Source organism: Macaca nemestrina, chromosome 19 (genome assembly GCF_043159975.1).
Source record: "Macaca nemestrina isolate mMacNem1 chromosome 19, mMacNem.hap1, whole genome shotgun sequence".
Classification (NCBI taxonomy): domain Eukaryota; kingdom Metazoa; phylum Chordata; class Mammalia; order Primates; family Cercopithecidae; genus Macaca; species Macaca nemestrina.
Genome location: NC_092143.1, coordinates 7,716,048 through 7,739,495, shown reverse-complemented (window position 1 = coordinate 7,739,495; position 23,448 = coordinate 7,716,048). Strand labels below are relative to the sequence as shown.

General features: G+C 40.3%; 1 protein-coding gene across 4 annotated transcripts in view; it reads right to left on the bottom strand.

The window, feature by feature from the left end:
• Nucleotides 1–5,347: 5,347 nt before the first annotated feature.
• LOC105476927 (cerebellin 2 precursor) overlaps nucleotides 5,348–23,448 on the bottom strand; it is a 98,569-nt gene continuing 80,468 nt past the window's right edge. For 2 of the 4 annotated variants that reach the window (XM_071085188.1, XM_071085190.1), the window contains exons 2-7: nucleotides 21,898–21,963; nucleotides 12,606–13,237; nucleotides 12,108–12,152; nucleotides 10,445–10,967; nucleotides 7,323–7,442; nucleotides 5,348–7,045 (exon numbers count right to left, since the gene is read on the bottom strand). In XM_071085188.1, coding sequence (XP_070941289.1) covers nucleotides 6,848–7,045; nucleotides 7,323–7,442; nucleotides 10,445–10,801 — 675 coding nt within the window. In that variant the 5' untranslated portion in view covers nucleotides 10,802–10,967; nucleotides 12,108–12,152; nucleotides 12,606–13,237; nucleotides 21,898–21,963 and the 3' untranslated portion in view covers nucleotides 5,348–6,847. Of the gene's footprint in view, nucleotides 7,046–7,322; nucleotides 7,443–10,444; nucleotides 10,968–11,604; nucleotides 12,039–12,107; nucleotides 12,153–12,605; nucleotides 13,238–21,897; nucleotides 21,964–23,448 lie in introns of those variants that run through there. The other 2 variants (XM_071085189.1, XM_071085192.1) reach the window with 2 other exon arrangements.

Sequence of the window (23,448 nt, the reverse complement as noted above, 5' to 3'; positions counted from 1 at the left end):
TTTGACTATAAGTATATGTTTATATTCAAACACACACACACACTCACACATGTGTGTCCGGCCCCTAGTGTGTGGATCCTAGGATGCTATACCTAAATGCTGTATAAAACATACAGAATTCAAACTTTCTTCCGGTGCCATTTGGTCTCACATTTATCCTTTGTTTCTTCTTACATTATGCCTTTATTCAGTAAGTTAATATCTTGCCCAAAAAAAAAAAAAAAAAAAGTCAATGGGTTAAAACGGTCCCCCATTCAGTTCTGTTTAAGATAGCCTTCAAATCATGCCTCATTTGTATCTTGCTACATGACTATCTTCTAAGGATTTGACTAATTCTAGCATGCCTTCTGTCTTCCGAAGTAATTCACTACATAGAAGACAAGAAAATATAATAAACTGCAAAAATGGCTACTATAGTTTACTCTTCATGTTTTAAATGATGGAAATTCTCTGCCACTTCCTGTCCACTTCAATGCTTCCAAGGTTGGTTCACAAGCCCTAGTTTGCAATTGGTTTGCTAGACCTGTGGCCATATTCAAAATGGAAGGCCCTTTCAGTCAGGATATCAACTGATATTCAGTATTCAATGTCAACGTCACAATAACATTATCTTCCTCATACGTAAAAAATGAAATTATATTATTCGCTTCAGTAAATATGCATTTACATTTCCACCTCACCCACCCCAGCCCACACCCTCACCATCAGTTTAGCTGAGTATCCTCCCAGATGATTCTGAATGCTATTTTCTAAGGACTGCAAGCTCTTTTTGCACACCGAGGGTATCTTCAATTTTCTATCACCATCCTTAAGCACATTCTCTGGCCCCTGGGCTGCTATACATAAATGTTGTGAAATGAAAAGAAAATATCTATACTCTGTTCCCAAAAGAATAGAACATTTTTTATAAATCCTATAATTGCTTCTTCCACTTAAGAGTTTACAATTTCAGAACAAAAACTGTGCTATGACATCCTGACATGGTGCTTGGGAATCAGAAAAGAAGATAGTATCACATTCTCATGTCCTACATTTGTGTTTCAGTGATAATCTCCTCTCTGAAAGAATTATAAAAGAAAATTAGCAATTCGAAGATAAATGTTACATAGAATAATATAATGTTACATAGAATAATAAAGACTGGAGGGAATCTTTAAGATCCACGTAAAAACACTGCAAATGAGGGATTTTAGTAGTAAGAAAAATTTGCCAATTTTTTCTCAATTAATTTGGTTATTTTTAGATATTCTTTTTCCTATAATATTTTCATTGTGTCAGTTCCACAATAATGCTGCACCCAGAATCACAGGAAATGTTTCTTTTTGGTATAAAGTGAAGAAAATGCCCCTATATCCTAAAGGACTTTGAAGACATAAGAGATTAATATAAGTATTTTTACATGAATAAAGTTAGATCAAACAGACTTCAGCAAAATATTCAGGAGTTTCACATTCCAGATTATTGCCAACATTCTTCTCCAACTCAGTGTTTATTGCAACCTGATACAAATTCAAAAGAAGTCAGCATTCCTGAAGAAAGCAGGGGAACAATAATAAAAGTTACATTCATTACTAGTCAGGTTGCAAGAGTGGTAGTGGCTCATTAATTAGTAGCTTCCATTTTGTTAGGATAGCCTCAGTGCAAAGCAGCATTCTAACCATGGGGAGTCCTGCCGTAGGCATTAAGAAGAGGGAATGAAGATTTCTTTTCCAAATTAAGTTGTCAAGGAGCTCATTTACACTACAGAGTGAGTATATGTGGGTGAGCTGATGAAGATGATGATTTATGTTGCTATAGACACTTGAGTAATTCTGGTGATGGAAATCCACAGCAAAACCCACTTAGGATGATAAAACAGAACTCCTATTATCTGTAGGAGGCACAGTCACGTGGCTTTTGCCCTTACAAATTTCAAGTTACCCCACTGGGTCTGGGAATGCAAGGAAAGCTCATTTACTTAAGATTCATGTTTGAGCATAATGCTATTATACAGACTTGCATACATGCCCATTTTTAAAATTTTACATCCATTGGATCTTATGAAGGATTTTTAATGTGATGTCTTCTTTTGGGGACTGGGGATTTGAGGACTGGATCTGTCCAATTGCATCATGGATAGCTATGTAACAAAGCAGACGTTTAAAATATCTTTAAAAACTGTAGCCATCCATCTGCAAAGGCAGTAAATATGCCTTTTGGTGAGTTCTCTCTGCAAAAATAAGTTTTAAAATGCAGGGCAAATACGCGAACACATTTGACTAATAATTGTGGTCATCATCAGCTAATTTCTTCATAGTGTATCATAGGAAAAAAGATACAGAGCACAAAAAGCATCAAATGATAAAACCAAAGCAAAATTTGTATTTTAACATACTTCAGTATATTTGGTGTGCTTGCTCTTTAAATGTCAAGAGAAAATAATTTTAAGAGTCTCATGAGAATTAACAGGCTTTGATATTAAATTTAAAAATATGTTTGTAATATCCCATTTTAGTAGCAAAGTGCCAGCTTTAGAAATAGAATCCCAATGACAAATAAATCTCCATATAAGCAAGGCAAAAGGGCAAAACTCATTGTAGTTCTACAGTTAATCATTCCACATTTTTACAAGTGTTTTCACAGAGTACTCAATAAATCTTTAGAAGGATTCACTGTAAGCTCCTTCTATGAGTTCCCCATCTTAAACATAATGTAAAAGAACCTTTCATTCATGTGTATCTGTGCATTAGGTTATTATATACTTCTTACGCTGTCAAAACATAAACACACATTCACTACTTTATTCACACAAACATTATATCTCATTGCAACATTTTTCCTTATAAAAGATTGCAAAATTATGGTCCTACAAATTGACAGAACATTCTTTGTTCCTTTTGCGACATCTAATGTATTCTGGAACAACCAGCGCTTTTATTTTGCTTGCATAAAATAATTTATCAAATTTTCCTCTCACATATTTCTCGATTCCAGGAGTATGTGGCCAAACCCTGCAGTATATTTTGTATTTCTACGCTAAAAATTCAGAGGGGGATGTTCATGTATTCACAAGCAAACAGTATTTATGTGATAGTTACTAATATGTGACCACTGTAATTTCTTGATGGTAAGAAAATACTACAAATAAAGTTAAAGATTCAACAAATGTTTTTGGCTTTATATATATATTTTCTAATTCTTCTGATGCTTAATATAATTAGATTTAGCTTTAAAATATTTTCAAACAGGTAAATCTATGAATCTATGTATCTCACAGGATTATGTAAATCTATGAATCTCACAGGATTCTGTGAGTTTTTATGCTAATATTCAATAAGTTTTTAATCACCTTTACTCTGAGCTGCTATTATAAGCACACACTTTAAAACTGTAGATAATTTCACATATACATGAACACATAAATCAAAATTATTAGGATGCAATGAAGGCTCAGAAATTACAGATAGTAAACATAGTTTCTCAGGACCTAGAGCTGACTCATCAAGTGTGTGATTTAAATTAGAATATATTTTAACTTTAAAAATTGTATTGTTTTATAAGCATTTACAATTTAGTAGGGCTAATATTTATCAGCCAAGGCAACTTACTGTTATAATGCCATAACATTACTACTTAATTTTTTTATTTGTGTTAAAAATATTACAGTTGTATATTTTTATAAAATGTTGGCATTCCACACGGAAGCAGAGAGCTGAACTTGAACCACACAGGACAGCCAAAGAACATAATTGAGAATTGAGTTAATATTACAACATATAGATTTTGATATTATCATCATCCCTACAATCAAATGAGACAAAATTCTAACCCAGTACTACAGTTTTGTCTATTCAGAAATATGGATATTTACTTTCATAAAATTGTCCGTCAGTCATTTTTTTTTCATAAATTGCATGTTAAAAATATGCTTTTGCAGAAACACCTTCCCTGCCAAGAACACACCCCATGTTATCCTGGTGCCTTCCAGCTTTCAAAGCACTTCTGTGCGGTCCTCACAGCTGTCCTGTGAGGTGGGGGACCTGGCAGGGCTACTGCCCTCACCCAGATGAGAAAACTGAAACTCAGAGACAGGGCTCAGATGGCCCTTCAGATGTTACAGAGACCTCTCTCTTTTTTTTCCAATAAAAAAATACGTATTTTACATTTTGATCTGACCTATATATTTTTGTAGACAAAACACAGGAGTTTCAGATGCCTCATAGATCCTCAGCCAAACAGAACTTTGGCAGATGCTGCAGGGGATGAGAAACCACTTTAGGGACACTGGCAGCATGGCTCCTTCCTAAGGCAGGTTTTGGAATCCATCTCAAGAAAAAGAAAACAAAGAAGAAGAAGATGATGAACTAAAGTAGAATAATCAGGATATCATGTTTTTTCTAATACAAAATAAATGCCTGAACTATACTCTTGTTTAAACTGTCTAATTAATAGGCTGCTTATTAGCCAGGATAGCCCAATAACAACCTGTATGTAATAAAGGTGTAAATACAAACAGACATGTGTTATATATGATTAAGTGACAAAAGTAACAAGTACTTGTATACGCTTCAATCTGTGGAATATTATACTGTCCTCTAACGAGGTTTCCTGTTTGAAATTGAACATAAGTTTAAGGAAATGGGGGAAAGAGGACTAAAATAACCAAGAGTAATAAACCATATTCCAGCATCCTTCTCGTTATGTTATCAGCCTTCACAAATAATGTTCTTATTTAGAAGTATGTCTCCTAATCACAAAGCCAAGGTACCCCAATGCTCTTTTATTGATTTTTTCCCTCACAAAATGCAACAGCATTTCAATTCAAATAAAATTCTGCATCCCATTATGCTCTTCATCCGAGGAAAGTAAAACTTAGACCCTTAGTCAAACTATACATTTTGTCATTTATATAATCACCACTGAATTTCTTTTTCAAAAATGGAATCTAATTCCTCTCCATCCTCACATACACATTTTTGGAAACAACTTATGCTCTTAAAATGTTAGTTTCTTTTATATCAGTGTTCACTGATGAAAATACTGGATTGGAACTTGCACCACATCAAAGATGACATGTGATAAAAGCAGACTGCCTATCCCTAAAACCTTCTTAAGCTGTCTTTTTCACATATCTCCCCCAAGATCTTCCTTTTAAAGAATACATATGTATAAACTGAAATATATCTAAGTGTACAATATCCATCCAGACCCACAGCCAGGTCTGCACATACCGGTGTGTGTGTGTTTGAGAGTACATTTTTTTACAGAGGCACTGTATAGATTTATCTTCCCCAGGTCCTTGACAGTCGGCCTTTACTTCCACACATTTTATGAGTTGGGAGACGAAGTGGAGGATAAGAGCAAGCCAGACATCAAACCCATTTATTCTGAATCTTAAATTATGACTTTCATCATCAATATTTTGGTTACATTGTTACACAAAGAACAAATTAACATCTGGTTTGAGGTCTCCTCTTTGATTGCTTTGGGATCAGTGACATTTCCTTGGCATATGAATTACACACCCATCAACTCTCAGCTGTGTTTTAATAATGTTGTTGTAAGAGGTGCCAAAACAAGAAGGATTTGTAACAGTGCTCCTGGGGTACCTCCACCAATATCTTTAACCACAGTGACTTCCAGGTGGCTTCTCGCCAGGTGCATGCAGGAGAGTGGCAATGCATCCCTTTCCTGGGCAGATCAAAAGAGGATCCGGAGGAAGAGGAGCTGGTCTGTTGGCTTCGAAGCACCTGATCACTGTGCGCTCACTCAGAGGTGGATCCAAACAAATTAAAACACCCGCTGAGAAGTCACAGCACACGTGGCAAAGAAGCAGTATGTTTAGGGGACTTGGTCATTACAGCTTCCATTCCCAACTTATACGATTCAGGACCACCCAGGAACACCAGGTTCTTAAAGCATTCTGAAGTATAAATTTAAAAAAAATCCAGGTTGCTATTAATAGTTATAAAGGTGCATCTTAGAATCTCTTTGAGAGACTAAGCCGAATTGTACATTGTGTTATTTTTACTTCGATAAACAGATTCTTTTTGTTTGGTTTGGTCTCGTCTAAAACAAAACATACAGGTATTTTAATGTTTTGTTTTGTTTGGTCTTATCCAGGAATTCAACATATATTTTCTCTCCCCAATCCCAGCAAGAAAAATAAAAGTGGGGTTGAGGAGGGAGAGCTGAGTGTGGAAAGAAAAGTAAAGCTATTCAAGAAAAAACACAAACAATACAAAACAAAAGCTGCAGTCCAATCGTGCAAAACTTGCTTCTCTGGATAAAGCACTTCTTGACAGGTTCACAATGTCCCCATCCCCCTCCCAAGTCCTCCCATCCACACGGTGGGGGGAAGAATACAGAATGAAAGTGAAGCCATTCTTTTTCTTAAGGCTATACAGACGCACACAGAACACATGTCAAGGACTGTCCATCAGGTGGTTCTTTGTTGGGCTCCTGCTTCAAGCCCTGACTGCAACCTGCAGTCCATCCTGGAATCAGGAGCTCTCCTTCCATTGGGACAACAATATAACATACAAACAAAAGAGGTCCATGGTCCCAACAATAAAATCCGATATTGACTTTACAATCACAGGTACAAATTGCTCAAATCGATAATTTCATTTCTCCTTAAGACCTTGTCATCTAAAACTAATTAGAGGCCAGGTTCCCGAGGAATTGTCAATATTCCAAAAAACAAAAACAAAAGTACTGGAGGTTTCAAAGGAAATCATTCTTCTACAGCAACAGTCTGATGGAGGTTGGAAACAAGGTGTCCCAATTCCAGCAAGTTCAGGGTGTTTTAAAGGGCGGATTCCTGGGTCCAGATTGCCATTCCCCCACCATCTAGGGTGCTCTGTGTTTATAGAGGAAACACCAAGAAGCCCGAGAATGTGGAGTATTTCCAACCCCCCATGAGGTTGCCTCTCTCAAGTTTGAGATGCACTTTGTCTTCCCTTTCCATGAGCAGCAGCACGCCATTGCTAGCAGCTTCTCTGGTGACATCCTGGTCTCCTGCAAAGGCCGAGATCACTGGGTAGCCATTCTGCATTAAACTGACCTAAAATGCAGAGAGTAGAGCTCAGCAGACCATAAAGGACCCAACTCCTACACACTGTTCTCTCCTCTGCCAATATCCCCATTCCCACCCCCGTCCTACCCTTCCAGTACACATCAGGGGGCCTGACAGTGAGCACTCCCAGCTAGTTCAGAGCCGCATCACCCCTAAATAGCCCAATACCCTGTTTCCCTCAACCTCAGAGACCAGGTGCAGGGGTCTTTAGCGATGGGGAACTATTAACCCAAACCTGAAAGGATCCAGTTTCAAGTCTACCCACCTGGATGGTTTGTCTGTTGTACACTTTGACCACGTGGAAGCTGAAGCTATAAATCCCTTTTCTCGGTGCTACAAATATACTGGAGGCAAGATCAAAGTGGTTGCCAATATTTACTAATACCTGAAAAAGAAGAGGGAACACAGCACACAATAGCAAGCCCCTCCTCAGTGTATGTTTTCATCATCCTTGGATAACCAGCAACACTGCCTCCTTCATCAGCGGCTGGGAACACAAATTCAGCATCCTCAGCATTCTGGCTTCCCAGAAAGGAAGCAGTGCTGAAGTTAAAAGATCCTACAGCAGGAAGTAATCTCAAAGGTATTTTAATACATTGTAACTAATCAACATTTTTAAAGCATATTTTATTTATGCATTCAAAAACCGGCTGTGAATTTTGTGAGTTAAAGGGGCAGGGCAGAGAGAAAGGAATCAAAGCTTGTAAGCTTGTTAAATCCTAAATTGAGTCCAGGGAGGTCCGCGGGATTATGGGTACATCAACATCATACCTTGTCTGACAAAAAAAAAAAAAAAAAAAAAAAAAGAGTTCGATTCTGAGTGGGTAGAGAAGGGGCTATGGAGCAAGAGGCCAATTAAAGATCACTTCTGCAAGTTCAAGCTTGGGACCTAACTTCATGTGTTCCCAGAGACAATGGGCTGTATGAGGTGTGGATCTCCAGTGGTTCCCAGTGCCTGGCACACTCTGGACGCACACAGTAGGTAGTCGATGATGGGTGTTGAATGAAAGACCTTTGCAGAAAAACATTTGCTACTCCTGCTTTTCCTTACTTTTCCCTGAGCAATGTGCTGCTCCCTTGCCTGAGCTATGGTGCCCTGTAAATGAGCTTGAATAAATAGAGAATCGGCAGCTTGGACATCCTTAGCTTAAGCTAATGCAAACTCTACAACATGCAAAACAATGACAAAATTAGCCACCTGGAATGAGCTCATGACCCTGCAGATGGCTTTTCTCAGATAAAAGGGCAGGAGTGAGTGTTTCATAAGCAGAATTTCAAGAGTGGCGGGACCCCCATGATGACCCAATTTCTTTCAGATGTTCAACACAGACTCTGGCCACTTTGGATGCCATCTCCATCCTCATCCATAAATGCACAACTCCTTTATAATAATAAGATGGCCTGCCTTTTAAAATAAACAGCCAGCAACAACATCAAAATCCTGGGTTTAAGATCTTGTGATCTAATGAGAATATAAACTTCAACCGCAATACCTTTGCTGTTATTTCTTACACGCTCATTATAGATAAATAACATGCAATTCCCAACGCAATGTGAAATGCTGCCAATGACGATCGCCGAAATGACTTGTGAAATATGCCTGTTTCAGCTTCTTCAACCCAGCTGGGAGCACCACTTCAGCTCCACTCAAGGGCAGGACTGAGACAGACACTCTGGGCTCCATTGTTAAGACAAGCACCTCGGGATGCCTATTCTCAGTCACATAAGGCTATGCTCGCTGTCTTCCTTACAAAGCTTTAGAAAAGGATAAAGCAGTCTCCATTTAAGCCTCCGGAGCTGCTTCTTTCTTTCACCTCAACTCCTTCATCTCAATTTTACATTCTGGAAGCTGATAAATTCAGGTAGAATTTATCCCTGCTGTAGATGCAAGAACACCCAACAGACCCAGAAAAGCAGACCTCAGCTCCTCATTAACTGGGGAGCCAGAGAAACATTGAACGCACCCTGCCATAGTTTGCTCATGTATAAAATTAGAATCCTGCTACTACTTATCCTGCCCTACATCACAGAGCTTTCTTGATACACAAATGCAAAGAGGGATATAAAAATGCTATGAAAACTTTGCAAGACATTGTAAGTGAATAATAATAATATAACAATAACAGCATATAAAGGAAACCGTACTAATAGAGTATTAGTTCCCAAATGCCTATTCCATTGTTATCTCATTTGGACATAATCAAAATAAATAATTTTACATTTTGTAAAAAAAAAAAAAATGAATTAAAGAGACACATGCCTCCGCCCGCCCCCCCCAAAAAAAAACCTCAAATACTTGAAGCTTAACAATGATTAAGAAATAAATACCCTGGCTTAAATAGAGTCAAGAGTGTGTGTCTGTAGGTTTATGGTTATTAAGTTTAAGAGTTGCCTAACAGACCAAAAGAAAGTCAATTAAACACGTACAGTAAGCCCTGGTAGGTTGTCAGGGACTGCTAGGCGCTCCATTCTGTGGGAAACACTTTGGTAAAATGATTGGGCAATTAGCTAATTAGCTAAAGCTTGGAAATCTCTATAATGCTTTTAATTTTTTTTCTGAAAAACAACAGAAACCAGGCGAGCGGGACCCAAAAAGAAGGTTACAGCCTTTAACCCTGGGCACCAATAATCCAGAGAAGGGTTTGGAAAGGCCTGATCATATCTCTGAGACCTCTGCATTGAACCAAATGGCATAAGTTAAGTGGCTTAAGGTGATGTAAGTCACTGCTCTTTTAAAAGATTTGTATATATTGCATTTGCTTATGGTATATATTTTATTTACTATATATTTTACTTATATAATCACAATATTTTGTTTAGTATTTATATAACCATCCCTGCTCGTCCTCACGTTTTTTTCTTTCTTTCTTTCTTTTTTTTTTTAAGATAAACATCCCTCCCCCAATCCATTCCTCAAAATAAGCAATAGGCTGTATTTTCCAAATGCTGGCAGAGACTTGGGAAGAGTCCTTTTCTGAGAGTGGAGAGATTTAAATGCACTCAATCCTTCAGGTGGGCACCTGGGTGACTGAAGACCATCAACCACACCGCCGTGAAAAGTAAAACGTGCAATGCTTCCTTTTGGGAAATACATTTCAAATCTTTAGGTTTACGGAACTCTTAGAAAGCTTAGACAGCCTTAAGGGACTCTCAGTCATCCAAGTGCCAAGTTGGCTGATCATTTAAAAGTTTTTAAAAAGCCACAATGTGGAAAAGGGAAAGAGTAGGAGTGCGTTCTATAAAACGGGAGGAAAGAGAGTAGCAGGGCAGAGGGGGAGGACAGAGCCTGGGAACTCCACGTCCAAGAAGCCTGAACCCCAGCCCGCGCGCGCAGATCCCCGCCCCTCTCCCCGGGCTGGGGGCGGGGTGGGCAGGCTGGCGGCTGACCTGGTCGAAATAGATGGTCATGGTGCGGTTGCTCATCTCGGACGGCTCGTGGTTGGTGCTCCGCGTGGCGGAGAAGGCCACCTTGGCGCTGCCGGAGCGCACGGAGATGCCCAGGGAGGAGGTGACGGCGCCGTCCGCCGACGGGCTGGAGTCGCACACCACCAAGCACTTGCCCTCCAGCACGATGGGCTCCGTGTCGTTCTGCGCCCGCACGGGGCAGCAGGCGGGCAGCAGCAGCAGCAGCAGGGCCAGCGCCACCCCCAGGCAGGATCCGCAGCCGCCCGGCTCGCGCAGCGCCCCCCGGCGCCAGGGCATCGTCAGCCGCAGCCCGAGGGGCCCCTGGCCGGGCGCCTGCATCTGGGCTGGTGGGAGGCGGCGCGCGGGGGCGGAGGCCGGCGGGGGCGCGAGCGGCGCGGAAGGGCGCGCAGGAACGCGCGGGGCCCGCAGCAGCCTCCGCGGGCCTTTGTCCCCCGCTCTGACGGTCAAGGCCAGGGTCGTTCTCAGAAGAAAGGCGCCCGTGGACCTGTCAGGGCACAGAACCCAAAGCCTTACACCGGGAGGTGGAGCCACCGGGAAGAAGGGGGACTGGGAGCAGATGCCTGCAGCTCGGGGGCTCTCCCCGAAGGCCACCCCCTTGGTCCCGCGCACAGCCAACCCGCTTTCCGATCTGGCACAACAGGTCCGGAGAAACGCCCGGGCGCAGCGGGCAGCGCATCCCTGAAGGCTCCCGAGCGGCGCGCGGGCCTGCGACAAGGGAGGGGGCCGCGCTTGTGCAGGTCCTCGTCGCTAAGATGGGCCCCGAGACCCTCAGAAGGCGTCACCGCCACCCCGCCCATTTACCAGCGCGGAGGGGGCTAAGACGTAGGCAAAGAAAAACCTACGAATGCTTGCCTTCTCGCCTTCATCTCAAGGCATTTCCTTGGAGCAGCACCAAGGAACCCTTTTCCTTTCCCTTGTTTCCCTGCTATCCTCTGTTTTTCAATCCTCGAGATGTTTTTAAAGTCCATTTAAGTCCCTTTGGTACAGGTTTTATCTATTTTCCACCCGAAGAACAAACCCCAGGAATCTCCTTAGGGCGAATAAGATTAACAGGGGAAAAATGACACCCCACACACACACACACACACACACACACACAGGCAGTAAAACCACTCACTCACTTCCAAGGTCCCTGCAGCCACTAGCGAGCCCCCTTGGTGAAACCCCTGGGATTCCTCTCTCCGCGGAAGGACCGATTCCAACGACGGAATCCCAGGCTTGGCTTATTCTCCAGCTCTTGTTTCCAGACCCAGGGGATTCTCTCTTTCTGGCTGGGCAGCAGCCCCTGCAGGTTTCTGCGAACTTACGCGCCCATCTGCACTTTTGCCCCGTCCCCGCTCCTCCCAGGAAAGCAGACCGGCCATTTCAATACCAGCCCAGAGACACGCAGAGAAACCGCCCCCTCGCCGCCCACAGCCTCCCATTAACTCTTCCAATATTCTTTCTAAGAACGGAGAAGTTGGCTCTTGATAAATATCGCTGTCCGCAGCCCCGATCCTACATTATTTCCCTTCTCTCTCTCTCCACCTCCCCCACCCCTCGATCTGGACCAGCGAGAGTCCTGGTTAAAATCCACGCAGAAGGCGCTTGCACGCGGAGGGGAGGGCAGGTCGGGGGTGGTTACCTGGAACATCCATGCTGGGTGAGCTCCGCTGTCAGCGAAGTTGCTCTGCTTAGAGAAAATGAGGCGAGTGGGAGCTGTCGGGAGGAGGACACGGAGCGCGACCCTGCTCCCAGCGCGTGGCCAATAACCGCGCCGCCCCGCCCTGCCGCTTTCCCGCTCCAGCCTGCGCCGCTTCAGGGGTGCACCACGCCCCGCGCCCAGCGCGCCCGCTTAGGTGCCGCGCCCGGGACCGCGAACCCCGCGTCTCGCCCTGCTCAGCGCCCCGCGCTGTGCGCCCGGGCGCCTCCAGTCCCTGGGCTTCGCGCCCGCACCGCTGCCTGGGGCCCCTCGCACTCCCGCGCCCAGCGCGCCCGCAGCGCGGCTCCATCGCGGATCCCCTCGGCCCCGCAGCCCCGCCAGTCTCCAGAGGGCATAGCCGAGCGCCGCCGCCGCCCTAGGACTCCGAACCTTCCCTCCTCCCAAGCCCGCCGCACCCTCCAATGCCCCCGTCCAGCTCACCCAAACGCCCAGAGCAAAATCCTCCCAGACGTCTCGTTTGAAAATTAGGCACCCTTAAAAGCACCGGTCGCTTCTCTTCTTTTAGATTCTTTCTTTTCTTTCCCCAATTCCCTCCAAGTCTTAATCTTGAATGGCGTGACCACTTTCATAATGAAAGGGGCGAAAAAAACAATAAGTTTAAAAAAAAAAAAGAAGACGACGATGACTGGGATGACTGGGACGAAGAGAGGAAAAAAAGCTTGAGAATCTGATGATTTAGGAGCTGTGGTTCCAGAGTCCCCAGTTGGGGAACTGTCCGGTTCCCGCAGGGCTACAAGAGGGGCCTCCGGCCCGGGTCTGTGTGTCTGCTCCTCTGAACCTTGGGCTGGTGGAGCGGCTGGCACTCGCGCTTATTTATTAAATTGCGGTCTCCGCGCTGGCTCCAAAGACCCGGGGAGACGCGCTGGGTTTCCTAGCTGTGCCTGGAGCGCGGGCGAGGGCGCAAACACGGACGTGGGGCGCCACCTGCGGGTGCCCGGGCCTCCCTGCCGCAATCTGCGGACCCGCAGACTCGGACAGAAGACGGTGGAGTCCTGGCGGCAAGGCTGAGGTTTGCTGATGGTCTTCTTTCACCCCAAAAGCAGCGCTGGCCTCTGTAATAATAATAATAATAATAATAATACTAGCAACCACAAGAAGAACAATAATGACCAGTCCTCCCGGTATCCTTCAGTACGTTTACTCCTGGCAAAACCAAGCAGCAGGCTGCCTGATTTTTCTGGATCTTCACTGATCTTAACAAACAACCCTGCCAAGATGATAGATGCTGCGGTGAGGTTATCATCGGTTATTATCGTCGCCACAGCGTTTGCACAGACAGCTGGGCCGTATAGTTCATGCCGGTCTAAAAAACGATCAATATTTAAATCTACACTCTGTAGCCTGATTTTTTTAAAACATGGTTAAAAAATACTTTGTCTTTTGACATGAATGATATGTCTTTTCTGATAGGCTAATAATAATAATAATAATAATACAAAGTTAGCCAGTGCTGTTCATTAGAGCACCTGTATTTCTTATTCCTCCAGACTTCACACCTAACCCTCGTCCCTTTGAAGATTTCAGCAGTGTCTGATTCCACCTTAACAAACGGAGGTCTTTTCAGGTAGGGGGTTTTGAAGGCCTTATTTTCCCATAGGCCCCCTCACTGCTATTCTCCCCATTTAGAACAGAACTGCCAAGGTATCATCTCTAAGCGCTGGAGATGAAATTCACGTCGGATCAGTTCAACTGGAATGGATGTGCAGAAAGTCATTGCACACTGCTAGGTGAGACAAAATGTTTAGTATGGGTGTAAGGATGTGATTAAAAGTACCTCTAAGCGAAATGCTTCCTGGTTAACCTAACATGCAACCGTAGTAGAAAATATACAATACTTCCAAAATCTCTCATCCTCCTAAGCTATACTCACTGTAAATGTCATACTTCAACATTTTTGTACCATGCTGGAGATAGGTACTGGCATTTGCCACGAAGCTTTTTCAAATCCACCACAGTTTGCCATGTTTTGTTACCATTTTTGTGAGTTTAACAGAGTGGAAATAGTACATTCTTACTTTCAGATAGTTATTTTATTCCAATATTTCATCCATTTGATAGTGTCTTATTGTCAAACTAAGCCCCCATCCATCATTCCATCATAGAGAGAACTGATTTAAGTGTAAGCAGAGATAGCAAAGAATACTAGATATTTGAAAGGCATGTGAGATACAGACATAATTAGACCAATCTGGGGATGCTAATTTATAGCAATACTTCTCACACATCTATAAATCTTTAAACAGCAACTCTACTCAGCAACTTTCCTCAATCCTGTAAGCATTTCTTTTGGCTAATACAAATGCAAGCACACAGGAACTATCATCATCAACACTGGGGGAAAAAGAAAACCACTTTCTATGTGGCAATGTAAATGTTTAAATTATATATATGTAGAGACACCTTTAATCTATGTGACTTATTGGACTAAATTATTGAAAAAAATGCTATAAGCATTCTTATATAATAAAGAGGCTAGGTTTAAATTTAGACTACAGATTATTTTAGAAGAAAGTTCATAACCATAAAAGATAGCAAATTGACAGAGAAGCAGATTATGTATTCATTGATTAATTAGTTGTTTCACATAAGAAGATATTTAAGTCAAGTGTTGGAATTTTAGCTTGTAAATATGCTTAGAAAAATTTTCAGAAAATGTCAAGATTTAAAAGCAAACGTTTTTCTAGTTATCTCAGGGATTCCTTTTTCTCTCCCTTTTCCATGTTAATAATTGTTGCTATTACTACTAGAACTTTAATAGTAGGACATTCCCACAGACAATAACAATGACAGGCATTTATGGAACACCTGTGGTATGTCAGATATTGCACCATGCCTTTTGTCTAGGATATAACAAACAATTTAACACCCACAACCACCCTGTAGTAAAGACAGGTGTTCACATAGAGCTGAAGAGGAAAATATTCTCCTATCAGGGGAAAATGTGGGAAGGGGAGAGGCTAGGATAACTCAAGTACCCCTCATTTGCTCTAAATATCTATCTCTCATAGAACTTAAATTTGAGTTCTTTGGATATAACCTATCCCTGAAATGCATCTTCAGCATGCATTATAGATTTACTGTTGGATCCATTGATTCCACCACTGACTATCTACTCAAAGGAAAATAAATCATTGTATCAAAAAGGATACCTACACTGGTAGGTTTATTGCAGTGCTATTTACAACAGCAAAAATATGGAATAAATCTAAGTGTCCATTAACAGATGATTAGATAGAGAAAATATCACACACACACACACACACACACACACACACACACACACAATTGGAATACTACTCAGCCATAAAAAGAATGAAAAGAATGAAATCATGTATTTTGCAGCAACATGGATGGAACTGGAGGCCTTTATCTTAAGTGAAATAACTCAGAAAGTCAAATACTGCATGTTTCCAGTTATGAGTGGGAGATAAAGAATGTGCACACATGAACAAAGAGAGTGAAATAACAGATGTTGGAAGCTCAGAAGAGCATGAGGGTTGGAAGATGGTTAAGGATAAGAAATTCCTTAGTGGGTGCAATGTACACTATTTGGGTACCCATGTAAGAAAACGGCACATGTACCCCCTAAATCTATTTTTTAAAATTTAAAATTTAAAACAATCTGTTGATCTAGGAGGTAGTAGAAAATCAGTAATATGCAGCTAAAGCAATTTCTAATTTTAATTTATTTATTTTCTTTTAATGTAATTGTGTAGCTTTAGTTTTAGAATGAGCTACAGGTATGATTTTAAGGCTTTTTATATCTGGAATATTTTGAGTACACATAATATATATAAATCATATATTTTTATCCAGAAGTGAATTTCAGAAAAAAGAAAATTAATGATTTAAGGAAAAAACTTGTTGCTTTTGTATCTGAAAAAGTTTATATGAGGTGATACATCAGCGTGTATTTCCCTCTCAAGTGTTCTCCCGTAGAAATAAAATATAAAACTATGTTGTATTTTTGATCGTTTAGTAAAGTTTTAACTCCAACAGTTGGAAGCGAATTTTAAGCACATATATAACCATTTTGGCTTTCCAAAGTATGTTTTCTTTTCAAATTGTCCTTTAACATGGAGGCGATTGTTCTGTTGGCTCTTACCAGAAGACATGCCTACATCCTCGAGAAGCAACAGATCATAGGGTATGATGAATTAAAGGAGTGAAAAACTGGCGGTTTAGGAAAGAATCGTCTAAGAGGCTCTGTTTTTGAAGAGGCTTAGAGATCTGAGTGTGGTATCAGTGTCTGGAGTTGTTGATCTGGAGTCAGCAGAAAGTTGAGAGGACTCCTTGTCACCAACTCCTCAGTGTGTCCCACTAAGCTGCTTTCCATTGCCTTAGGGATCTGCCATCCGAATGTATTCTGACTGTGCCGCAGCCACAAAGCAGATTACAGATGTGACTGTTAATCCAAGTCAGAAGAAATGTGGCTCAAATATTGCCTAGATCTGAATAGGACTTTTGCTGTTTCCAAAACTATTCACTAGCACTAACTAGTTATTTTATACTTGATATTTATTCTTGCTCTTGAGACTATTCTTTGAAAATACAACATCCAAAGGGAATATTAAGGAAAGATTCATAGGACTATTTTGTTTTTAAACTGAGCTACTATAAGGCTAGTGTTTCACAGAGTTCCTCATTGCCCAAACTAAGAATACCTGGTTATCACTCCGGATCCATTCTTCTGATGTAATCCACTATAAAAGCCATTTTATACTGATCATAAGTTTTTAAGAGAAATATGGTTATGCCCTGCACAGAAATCAGAGTCCAGGACCAAATATATTTAAGAAATGACTATTGATCTGAAAATGAAGGCTGTGCAGCCTGGTCATTTCAGCAAGCCACAAGTCAGCAATGGCTGAATTGTATTTCTGACCTTGTGCACGCAGCATCTGTTTTCCGTGGGCATCCTCTGCACACTCTGTCCTAGCTTCCTGCACCGTAAATGCACCCAGGCTGTGGAGATGTGTGTTAACACCAGATTCACATTTGATAAAAAGATAGTGAAACTGAGAAAGGGGATCCAAACTGTAATGAGCACATAAATTATTGTGAAATCCTATTACAAATGCTGGGTGGAGCCTGAAATTTTACACGTCTGCTTTTCTCCCTTCCCTTCCCTTCCTTCCTTTCTTCTTTTATTTATTTATTTGTTTATTTTTATTTTTTTTTAACGGAGTCTCGCTCTGTAACCCAGACTGGAGTGCAATGACACAATCTCAGCTCACTGCAGTCTCTGCCTCCTGGATTCAAGAGATTCTCCTGTCTCATCCTTCCTACTAGCTGGGATTACAGGTGTGTACCACCATGCGTGGCTAATTTTTGTATTTTTAGTAGGAACGGGTTTCGCCATGTTGACCAGGCTGGTCTGGAGCTCCTGACCTCAAGTGATGTGCCCACTTTGGCCTCCCAAACTGCTAGGATTATAGGCATGAGCCACTGTGGCCAGCAACATTTCTAACAAGCTTGCAGCTGACGCTGATGCTGCTGGTCTATAGGCCACACATTGAGTAGCAAAGATCTGTTTTTTCTTGTGGGGATATTAATATCTGAAAAATATTCTGACGGTTTACTGCAGACATATAGGAGGAAAAGTATGATTAAATATACTATGTTAAACTCACATCAGCAAATGGTCTAGTGATCATATAATAAATATGGAAGCCACTATCCAACAGTATGATTATTCCAGCTGGTATTTTTCTTTTCTTTTCTTTTCTTTTAAATTTATTTATTATTATTATACTTTAAGTTGTAGGGTACATGTGCATAACGTGCAGGTTTGTTACATATGTATACTTGTGCCATGTTGGTGTGCTGCACCCATCAACTCATCATTTACATCAGGTATAACTCCCAATGCAATCCCTCCCCCCTCCCCCCTCCCCATGATAGGCCCCTGTGTGTGATGTTCCCCTTCCTGAGTCCAAGTGATCTTATTGTTCAGTTCCCACCTATGAGTGAGAACATGCGGTGTTTGGTTTTCTGTTCTTGTGATAGTTTGCTAAGAATGATGGTTTCCAGCTGCATCCATGTCCCTACAAAGGACGCAAACTCATCCTTTTTGATGGCTGCATAGTATTCCATGGTGTATATGTGCCACATTTTCTTAATCCAATCTGTCACTGATGGACATTTGGGTTGATTCCAAGTCTTTGCTATTGTGAATAGTGCTGCAATAAACATACGTGTGCATGTGTCTTTGTAGCAGCATAATTTATAATCCTTTGGGTATATACCCAGTAATGGGATGGCTGGGTCATATGGTACATCTAGTTCTAGATCCTTGAGGAATCGCCATACTGTTTTCCATAATGGTTGAACTAGTTTACAATCCCACCAACAGTGTAAAAGTGTTCCTATTTCTCCACATCCTCTCCAGCACCTGTTGTTTCCTGACTTTTTAATGATCGCCATTCTAACTGGTGTGAGATGGTATCTCATTGTGGTTTTGATTTGCATTTCTCTGATGGCCAGTGATGATGAGCATTTTTTCATGTGTCTGTTGGCTGCATGAATGTCTTCTTTTGAGAAATGTCTGTTCATATCCTTTGCCCACTTTTTGATGGGGTTGTAAGGGCTAATATCCAGCTGGTATTTTTCATTAGCATCTGCTCTTTTGTAGCTACTTTCTCAAGTTCAATGTGCTATATTCTATACAATCATTCCAAAAAGAAAAGAAAACATGTTTGTGTTAAAATGTTATACTTCTTTTCACTTTTCTAAAACCCAATTTGGGCAAGACAAATGAAGCATTACTGAGAAAACAGGAGAAACGGCTTTGTAAAGGCACTTGTAATTGGCAGCTAGGGCATTTTATCATCCTGCATAAGATTATTCTATCAGGGGTTACTCTGTAATTGTCATGGATGGAGTTTCAGTTTATCTGCATGTTACTGGGCAAATGCTTACCTAGGGTTGAAGATTTTATGTATTTTTGTGAAAAAAATGAAAACCCTCTGACTCCTGGGTCAAAGGTATTGTGGTTCCTAACAGCAATAGCAGAGGGAATGGTGAGACTTATATTCGGATCTGCTAAAAACTGGTAGACATAGAAAGCGTATACACATGCACAAAAGCAAATGTTCTCCTGGATGTAATACCAACATATTCCTCTTCTTTATATGAAACTTGGGCTTTGCTTACTCACTGCCAGAAATGTTAGGAAGTTAAAATTTCACTTTAAAATAAGGAAAATGAGAAATGAAGTTCATCCCTTGGCAGGTTTTCTGAATGTATGTTTGATAAATCATGGGACTGCTATCTCATTGAAATCTACAAGAAAGTATATGGATTTTCCCTCAGGATCTCATCGTCTCCAATAAGCCTAAACATTTGTGAAATTTCTGATATATCTGAGGAATAGATTACATTGCACCATCATTCTCTTGAGAAAACTTGAACCATACAGGGAGGTAAGGAAAAACCTCAATGAATCAAAATGCAGGCAGGCCCAGAAACAGCTGATAGCAATCAGTGCTGATAAGTCACAGGGTGGAGAGACAGCTCAGTTTGGGAGCTGATACTGTTGTACTGAGTTTATGGAGAAGATGGGCTATGGGGGAAGGGGGAAGAAAAGCACTTTCATTAGTGAAATGCTATTCATATTAAATTTTCTAGACATTGAACCCTAAGCAACTAGAAATATTTTACCTACCTTTCAAAAATACTAAAATTAAAAGTTTATATCATGAAAAATAGCATAACACACATTGCCTTATTCGAAAGAGAAATTTTCTTTTTCTTTTTTTTTTAAATTTTGTAAATCCTTTATGTGCCTTTAGGGAGATTTCAGTGAATATTAAGTATTAAATTAAGTTTTGGTTTAATTCAAAATGTTATTTGAGGTGCTCTGCACAGAATAGTTTTTAAATGATAGACTACTACTAACCTATTCCTTGATTTATTTTTATGCATTAAATATTCCCCTAAAATGATAAGTGACTATATTCTTAATAGGTACCTCATCTTGTCTGCAGCTCTGCTATGGTGCTTATATTGTGTCCTGTATGCCGATGGGTAGTGAAGGACACAGTGTAAGAGTAACACATATACATGTCTTATACACCCATAAACCGTAATTTCATTGCAAACAAGTACCATGACATTTTGTTTCACTGTTTTTCAACACATCTAGTATAGCATCTTTACTTTTTGAGAGTCCACTATTTAAACATTGATAAATTGATTCTGCTGCTTATTAAATAGAAATTTTAGGTGTTTCTACCATGTATCTTCATGCTCACTTTCAGACATGTCTAATGGGTAAAATGTTTATATATATATATATATACACACACACACATATACACACACATACACACACACACATATATACACACACATATACATACACACATATATATACACACACACACACACACACACACACACACACATATGAAATGAAGAGAAAATTGTTTTTTAGTTACCCTACCAGATTGAAGGTACCTTTATTTTACTGGTGTATGTTTTGGTTTATAGAGGTTTCACATTCTCTAGACTGGTCTGGGAGATTCTGGTGTATAGCCAGAAGACTAGACATATTTTAATCCTGTTGTTTCCCTTTGTTGGCTTTTATATTTCTGAGAGATCTAAATCTTGCTTGAAATATAATTGACTAAAAAAATAACAGAATTGGGTAGACTAAAAGTGTCACAAGGTCTTCAGAAATGGAAGACGCACCATCCTTGCCCTCCTTGAACACACCCCATCACGAAAGTCTATACATCTGCATGGAGCTGGATTGATGTGTGAGTCTCTGTGTGTATACACAGGCGAAGGATCTGTTTCAGAGAAATAAGTCAAAAAGTACCAAGCATTAATAGTGTAACCATGCTGAGATTATTCAGATGCACACATTACATGAAATTATATGAACACCACTATATATATAAACACATATTTATCATTTAGGTTAATATTAATTAGCATGGCTTAATATTTCATTAAAGAAATAAATTGCCCTTACCTTCTTGACTCACCTTAGGGAATGTGAATGCTCATCTGAAGCTTTAAACTTAGAAGGTCAACTTTTTCTTTTGTGATTTTGTGATTGTACAGTTGTGTTGACGTTTCAAATCAAAAAGTTAACTACTGATTGTTTCTTTGTGTTTGTGATTGTGTTACCCATTTCCTATGTTCTCTTGGCCCTTTCTTCTTATTTATCTAACCTGTTATGTCAGTGTTTTCTGAATTTCACCGTTTATTAAAATGTCCAACAAAGCAAGATACTTTTTTTTTTTTGAGACAGACTTTCGCTCTTGTTGCCCAGGCTGGCACGATCTCGGCTCACTGCAACCACCGCCTCCTGGGTTCAAGGAATTCTACCTCACCCTCCCGAGTAGCTGGGATTACAGGCATGCACCACCAAGCCCAGCTAATTTTGTATTTCTTAGTAGAGACAGGGTTTAGTCATGTTTATCAAGCTGGTCTCGAACTCCTGACCTCAGGTGATCCACCTGCCTTGGCCTCCCAAAATGCTAGAATTACAGGCATAAGCTACCAAGCCTGGCCAAAATACTTTTTTTTAAATAGAAGAAATAGATTTAAATCAGCTTATCGTACAAATATCTAATATTTATATTTTTTCAAAATACATAAAAATCAACAAACTCCTTCCTTAAACATGTCAGCAAAAAAACCCTTTCTGCAATACAAAAGCTAACAATCTTGGTAACAAAAAAATAAAAGTGGAACTCACATAACGTGAAGTGAAAGCCAGTGACATCCACGTTCTCCTTTTTCACAAAAGATGTTGAGATGCTCACTGAAATTATGAAAAATAAGTACATCATTTCCAGATACATAGCAAATTAATAACATAATTTTAAATAATATATTTCTTTTTAAATTACTGGAGAAAAAAGAAATAAAGAAGGCTAGTGATAGTGAACTAAATCCCCATCTTTTATGCTGAAAATAGACATTGAATAAAGTTGACATACTTGTAAATAGGCATATAATCATTTGATTTTGACTTTAGGAAACAGTAGGAGAAATGGAATTAGGAAATTAGGAAAGTGTTTCTTCTGGAATCAGGAAAGTGTTAGGCAATAGATTGTTATTACTATTATTTAATCCTGTGTGTCTCTGTATTTTTAAATTTTCCACCATATTGATGCCTTACTTTGGAAATAATTTTTTTAAATGACATTAAATTATTTTCTGATATATGTGCATATGTGAATTTTGTGCAAAATGGTGCTGAGGAGAAAAGATTGGATTTTACAGAACAGATTCCACAGGAGCAGAAAAGGAGGACTCACAACAGGCGATCAGAGAAGAGAAATTGTCTCAGTGCTTTTCTGTCCCTGGGCTTCACTACTCTGATTTATGTGTTCATGAACAAAACACTGAGCTGGAACTCAGGGCCCAGCAACTCCAAAAAGAACTCTGAAAAATACAATGACAAGTGCACGTGTAGAATGGGAATCTGCCCTGGTCCCTCAGGGGCTTCGTCCAACATGTAAATGAGGGAAGGAGCGATAAACTTAGTTTTGTAGGCATAAATGGAAAATAAGAAATATAGCTCAGGAAAAATAGCAAATATCCCAACAGACAAAGGTTACTACCTAGACTAACAATTTGTGATAGATAGATAGGTAGGTAGATAGATAGATAAGATAGATAGATGATAGATGATAGATAGATATCAAAACAGATTATACGTGTATATATATATTACAAATGTATGCATAGTTTTGGTTAGGTTACTCAACAAAACCTTACTTTAAATAAATACATAGAAAATATAATTTTAGTGATTGGAAAGCTCAGACAAATCCTTATGTTTAGATAATTTCAGCAAAAGAGCTAATTCGTCATTTGGTTGATACACAATCTAACTGTAGGAAATTTCCTAATCCTGGCCATAGAATTGGGGAAACCGTGGAGCAATGAAAAGAGGACAGGGTTAAAGGCCATAATTCACGCCTCGAAAGTTGAAAACATTATAGAGTGACAAAAATCATCAGACTATTAATTCTGATTGATGTTATTAACTCTGATTGATTTTATCAACTCTGATCAAAGGTCTGCACTGGGAGAAATTCGAAACATTTGGCTAAAACGATATTTGAAGACAACTGTCAGATTCATTTTTCAGCTTATGCCTGGCCTTCTTGCCATGCCTGGGCGCAATCTGATTCTATTACATGAAGTGCATATTTCTGTAATGAAGAACTAGTGTAGCGTCCTTTGGTTCTCAAACCTGCAGGGAAAGAATTAATAACGAATCGCATAATCTCTTCTA